General features: G+C 57.0%; 1 protein-coding gene across 1 annotated transcript; it reads right to left on the bottom strand.

Annotated features, from left to right (window-relative positions):
• Nucleotides 1-6: 6 nt before the first annotated feature.
• dan (protein distal antenna) lies at nt 7-2,716 on the bottom strand. The gene has a single exon (XM_017902003.1). The coding sequence runs from the start codon at nt 1,405-1,407 to the stop codon at nt 55-57; it is 1,353 nt and encodes a 450-aa protein (XP_017757492.1). The 5' UTR covers nt 1,408-2,716; the 3' UTR covers nt 7-54.
• Nucleotides 2,717-6,684: the final 3,968 nt, after the last annotated feature.

Below are 6,684 nucleotides of genomic sequence, written 5' to 3'. Positions count from 1 at the left end.
ACTCTTTCCTAAGGATATATATTTAGCATCACAGCTTGTCTCTTCTCTTCTTGCCTACTTTCTACTTTGTTTCGAATTAGACGACGACTTCTTCCTACACGCCTTCAGATTGTCCAATAGATATTTGAACTGTATAATCTGGAGCCTCGTGACCGCCGGCTCGGAGCATTTGTCCAACCACTTGTAGAACTTTTCGCCGTGCTCGATCGCCTCCTCGGTGCTGCTCGGCACGTCTCCGCCGGTCGACTCAATGTCCTCTACCGCGGCGGCGGACTCCTCCTCCATGTTGAGGCTTCGTTTCACGTTCTCGTTGTTGTTGTTGCAAAGCACGTTGTCGAGCATGGCCCTCGCTTTGCTCGGCGATTTCTTGGCAACGGGGCTGGGCGCTAGCGGCGTCGGCGTTATCAGCGGGAAGCTGCACTGTTTGTACCACTGCCAGAACCACGAGCCATCCTGCTGATTGATGCTCGGGTTGAAACTCGCCGACTGTTGACCGAGCAGCTGTTGCTGCTGCGTCAGCCATAACCATAGCGCCTCGTCCACCTTCTTGTTACCGCTGCTCACGTTCCCGTCCTTTTTCGGTTTGCTTGTCGATCTCTGAATACTGTTGTTCTCGTTGGTCTTCCTGGGCGACGCGGGCACCGGGGTCGACGGTGCTTCCGCGGCAGGTGGAAGACTCTTTCGCGTGCTGCACGACTTGGCCACCACGGAGTCCATTTGCGCGGGTGCGATCGCCGAGATACTATGCCTCTTGTTACCACTGTTCAAATTCGCGCTCGCGATACACGCGTTCGCCCTGTCCTTGGTGTACTGAAGCCCGTTCTCGACGAGGCCGACGGTGCTGCCATGCGACAGCGCCGGCGACATGCTCAACAAATTTTTGGCGAGCGCGCCAGTGGTACTGGACAGGAGGCCCAGTTGCTGCAGGAGCAGCGAACTATTTTCGGGTCTCATGCCCGCCATGCTGGTCATCAGTCCCACGTAATCGATCTTCGGTTTGTTATCCGGTTTACCATCGTCGGTACAAACGTCACCACCGACGAACGACGTGCCCGCGCTTGTTACCGATGTCTGCTGATCTATTTTCGACTTCTTCACGCAAGGACCCTCGTCCTCGCTCGACAGATTCGCCGATCCACCGGCCAAGTTACCGACCGCGACATTCGCGCCGGAAGACGAGGCTGGCGAGTGGGCTTCGCTGTCCGGCGTCGACGAATTCCTCGCCATGCCTCTGATTTTGTGCTCGGACTTGCACCAGCCCCGTAACGTCGACTCGGGCACCCCGATGTCTCGCGCCACCGACGCTTTGCTCTCGCCCTCGTGAACCCTCTGTATCGCGTCCATCTTCTCCGACGCGGATAGCGCCCTTAAAGGGCGCTTACCCGGTCGCGCCGACTCGCCCCTCATCCCGGCGAGGCGACTATCTTTTGCGCCCTCCCGCAAGCGATCCTCGTACCCTCCGTCCTCCGTCGTCGTGATGCCTTCGTCGATCACTTTCGGATCTATCTTGCCCACTTTCCGATCCCTGCCGCGCAACTTGTCGCGAACGTCCAATACCCGATCAGGGTCGTCGACGTAAACGTCTAAATTCGTCGTCCTTAGATCCAGGATGAAAGATTTTATTTTATCCTTTTTCCTGCTTTCCCTCTCTCTCACTTTCCTCCACCAACCAATCTCGCGAATATTTACCGCGTTGTTCCCCGTTCTTCCTTACCGGTCGCGCACGAATCTGTCGGTTACACACAGAGACACAACACAAAAAGGAGAAAGAGATGTATGTATATTTCGTTCTTTTTTCCTTCTCTCTTCTTTCTTCCCCGTCCTCGTCGCGGTTCACGGACGACAGCTCTCTCGTTGGTTCCCCGAGCGTTGTCACGAAGCGTCACAGCAAGCCTCGAGCGGTCTTGTGACGCGCGAGAAGGCGATCGATCGACGTTCACGTTCCAGATCGCGCCATCCGACTATATCGGGCCTGCGTGTGGACACGCGAGGAATTCCAATTGCTCGTCCGCGAGACAGGGGACACACGCGCGCGACGTGCTCGATAAAGAAAGAGAGAGAGCTCGCGAACTCGATGCGTGGTGGTGTGTGGTGCCTCGGGTACCACGTCCTTCGTCCACCGACGTCCGATTCGATCAGCCTCGATAAGGTGTTTCCGATAGAAGCAGCCCCGTGGAATCGCGGCAACCTTGGCCGCGGTGGTGTCCAGCGATGGTGAAACAACGGCGGTTCGAATAGAGACGGCGATGACACTTTTGACGACACGTCGGGAACGATAGCGTAGAACGACGCGGAACGACGTAGAACGATATTAAAACGACGTGGATGGCAGAACGTCGAAGGCGAAAGAAGCACGACGAAGAAGTAGAGGCGGACGGCAACGGGCAACGATACGGGAGAGATCCGTACGCCGTACCGTTGCCACGGCGTGTGGCAGCGATTCGTATCTCGCGCAGTAGTAAATAATACCGTGTGTAAACGTGGTTACGCCGGTCGGGGGAGGTCCTCCTCCGTGGAATAGCACATGCGCTCACAGAGAGTAATAAAGAACTTTTTTATGAATGAAACAACTCGGTCGGGCGGTTCCCCTCCTCGTCTGCCGCCCTCCCTCCTCCTTGGTCGTGGCAGTACTCCTCTTTTCTCTCCCTCTCTCTCTCTCCGCTCGCCACACTTCTCCACTACTCGGTCGCGTACACCGTCGTCGACCACCACCTCCTCCTCGTCTGTCTCTTGCTCTTGCTTTTGCTTCTCCACCTCTCTTCGTTTCTCTCCTTCCGCGCTCCTCTATCCTTCTCTCTCTTTCTTCCCTTTGCTTTTGCTCTCTCCGTCGGTTTCGAACGCGTCCTCGTCGGCGCTAGCGCGAGTAAAACGGGGCACGTTGCTTCGCTGTTCCGCTGTTCTTCGTTCGTGGCCACATCAGCCAATCCGCAGTCCGCGCGGGAAACGATATTATTGCTGTACCACGAGGAATAGCGGCGACGAGTGGTAGGAACGAGACGGCGAGAAAGATGGGATCGCGCGGAACGAGGATAGCGACAGGGACACACACGATCGAGAGTCCGAGAGGTCGCGCCGGCAGTGCTCTGCTGCTGGTCGGATCAGTTTTCGCCGTCGCGTTTCTTCGCGCACACTTTGGACACACCGGCCGCGTGTTTTTCCCTCGTCCGTTGTTCGCGCCGTTCGTTTCGCTCCCGTTTAGCTCTCTCTTTGGCTGTGTATACTCGTCCGCGGGCTCCGATGATTGCGCGCCTGCTCTCTGTCTCTCTTGCGCCCACGTCTACGAACGCGTTCGTGCCTCCTCTGTTTTCTCTTGCTCGCTCGCTATGCGTGCGTTCGGGGCTCTCGAGCCAGCGACAGAGATACTTCGACCGACAGCGAGAAAGAGACGCTGCCAGAGCAAAAGAAAAAAACCACACACACAGTCCCCGACGCAACGGCTCGACGAAAGGACGGCCGTCAAGGACAAACGCGGAACACCCGTCGTCGCGAACCAATTTCACGAAAACACCGTGAAATTTTTCTATTCCTTGCTTTCGCGTGTCTCCGTCTTGATATTTCTCAGTCTTCTACTTCTTCTCCTTCTTCACTGCCTTTTTTTCTTTCTCCTCTTCCTCTATTGCCTGTTTCTCTCGTGTCGTCCTTCTCGATAGGTATTTCCCACGCGCGATATTACTCGCTCCGTAAAAACATCGCGTTCGAATTCGTGGAAGAACGTCGGTGGAACTTGGCGCGATTCCTCTGTGGCATTTCGTTCCCTTGTGGAAGCACCGGATAAATCGTGCTAAGCGTGGCACACGAGAAGCCTCACGACACTGATCAATTCTCACTGCGTTCTCGTATATATTCGCTTTCCTCTGTACGTCGCTGGACGTCTCGTGTCCGATGGTGGAACGAGGCCGAAGGAAAGATGCGAGAAAATTTCAAACGATTCCCGGGCTTGGCGTATCGTGTATATTCGTAGGTAGGCGCGTCGATGGAACGGATCGCGAAACCGATACGACGGTACACTGGCGCGCCTCGCGTTTAGTTGCGAGTGTCCACCTATAGGAGGAGAATATATCGCCCAATAATAGTCGCGTAGAAGAGACCGTGACACCGGCGATCCTCACCTGACGGTGGATCGACCTCGACTGAACCGCCGGTGTGTGTGCGCCGCGTCTATCGTCGCTGGCTGCCTCGCGTATAACTGCTTTTAGGGGCGCGCGTCGCGTCGCGTCTCTCTTGGTCCGTCGACCGCCGAACCTGTGCGTGATGATCGCCGCCGATCAGTCGATCCGCCCGGTTCCACGGCTCACAGCTAACTGTTTCGATGTGTGTGCACGGTATATTACGCTACACACGAGAACGCACGATGGGGGTGGGGGCGCGCGAGAACCAGCAACGCACGATGCTCTCGCGACGAATCGCGACGCTCAACTGCGGCGGTGGTCGCCGCCGGCTTTCCGCGGACTCGCGACGCCGTCTTCACTGCCCCCCGCCCCTCCCCCCCACCACCCGGACTTCCCCTCGCCGTGCGGCACCGCGCCATTCGGCCCTTCCTCCCTTCCTGTCCCACTCCCCCCTCCGCGCTCCGTGCAACTCCGCCGCAGCCCAGCTTGCGCCTCGCCTTGCCATGCCTTGCCATGCCTTGCCATGCCTTGCCTTGCTTCACCTTACCTTACCTTACCTTACCTTACCTTACCTTACCTTACCTTACCTTACCTTACCTTACCTTGTCTTAGTTCGCCTTGCCGTGCCATGCCTCGTCTTGCCATGCTTTGCCATGCCACGACGCGCGTCTTGCTTTATCCGCGCCGTACTTCTCGTCTTGCTTCTATACTCTCGCTCTTCTACGCTACCTATCTACCCCCATCCCCGTTACTCTCCGATCCTCCTCCCATTGCCACCCTTCCGCCTGCCCCTTCGCGTTCGCGTCCTCCTCTTCCTTTCGTCTCTCGGTGTATGTTCCTTCCATCCACGGTGTGCTGTCGAACCGCGCGTCTCTGGTTCTTTACCCCTCCGCACCCTTATCCACTAAAACCCCTCTTGGAGTCCGCGACCCTTGCCGGTTCTCTCAACCGTCGTCGTCTCCGTCGTCGACGTCGTCGTCGTCGTCTACCTACCACCGCTAAGGTTCCACGTAGTTACGGACACGAGACGCGAGGTGACACGACGTGACGAGACGCGAGGTGACACGACGCGACGAGACGCGACGCGACACGACGCGACAGAGGATGTCGCGAGAAAGGGGAGGACAAACGGTCACTCCCCGCGATACGCTACGTGCCGTGTCTATTTTTCTATGGCGCGTTTCGCGATGCTTTTAGTCCACCGGTGGGTATATAGACTCGCGCGTGCACACGCGAACGGTCGTCGTCTTCGAGAGACTCGGCGTGTCCGAGTTTCCGGTCGGCCGACTGTTCGCAGCGGCAGCGAGGGAACGAGGCACGGCGCGGTGAGTCGAGGCGAGGCGAGGCGAGACGAGGCGAACGCCTGGCCGCTCGCTCGGTCGTCGTGAAATTTACGAGCGACGCGATTTTTTCGCCCGTGTCCCGAACGCCCGTTTAATTTCCCGCGATTCTAGGATCTCTCTCTCTCTCTCTCCCTCTCTCTCTCTCCTCTTCCTCTGAAATATATAGCGGGAAAGAGAGGCACGGGGAGGAGCAGGAGCACCGAACCCGTGGCAAAACCCTTAAATCCGACCCTCTTCCCCCTACAGCGCGCGGCCCCTAGGGAAGAGCCGGATTTATGAGCGCGGCCTAAAATCCGTACGCGAACGGCGGCGGCGGAGTTACGGAGCCAGAGAGAGCCGCGAGTGTATAAGAAGGTACGCGGCGGTAATTCGCGGATAAATTTACCGTGCCTCTGGCGGCGTATTTACCGTGGTAAATACGCGCTCGGACACCGGCGCGACCGGCACCTACGTCGATTTCTTTTTCGCGGCCGAACGAGTCGCCCTACCCTGCCGATAATTATCGTGCGCTTGTGCGCGCGACCACGCACGCTCACGTTCGCGCTCCAACGCCACGTTTGGCCTTCTTCGAGTCCCACTTTGCTCGAATCCACGACTACGACGGAGGACGCGACCAACACCGCGTTATATTACCTGTGTACGCCTCGGGATGGGAAACGGGGAATGCCTCGAATGCTACGGATTTTTCGCTCGTTCCAGAAATAATCGTACCCCGAAATATATCCGCCTCTCTCGCGCGCCTATATATACACGTATACACACGCGATCCGTAGGCACGTATACGTAGACACGCGGCGTGTACGGTAAGCGGACGTTAAAGGGGAACGCGCGCCGGTTAGAGGGAAAAAACGCGTTCGCGTTTTATGTAACGCGCGGCGAACCGTTCGAATCGAGTGGCGGGATGGGGAGGTAGGGAGGATCGATCAAAGTCGAACGTCGATGACGATGACGGGGCCGAAGGGAGAACGGCGAATAAAGAGAAGATGCTAATCGTTAACCGGGGAGAGAAAAAAAAACAAACCCATCTATATATTTCGTTTACCTATATATTCCGTCGTATTACACCCGTGTATGCTCTCTCCCCGTGAGTACGCAGTGCGATCGGCGCGTACGTACATATATACCGAGCGCGCGATGTTTATCGATAAATTGGTGGCATAGGAAAGGCAACGGCGGTCTGTACCGTTATCGAGGAAACGGCGTTACGAAAATATTTCGAGCGCGCACGGAGA

Source organism: Eufriesea mexicana, unplaced genomic scaffold, assembly GCF_001483705.2.
Source record: "Eufriesea mexicana isolate 0111107269 unplaced genomic scaffold, ASM148370v2 scaffold1653, whole genome shotgun sequence".
In the NCBI taxonomy this organism is placed as follows: Eukaryota; Metazoa; Arthropoda; class Insecta; order Hymenoptera; family Apidae; genus Eufriesea; species Eufriesea mexicana.
The sequence above is the reverse complement of the archived record's forward strand: the minus strand, read 5'-3'. Positions and strand labels throughout refer to the sequence as shown.

Coding starts and splice junctions, on each gene's coding strand:
- dan (XM_017902003.1), bottom strand. CDS start 1,407: ATGAGGGGCGAGTCGGCGCGACCGGGTAAGCGCCCTTTAAGGGCGCTA.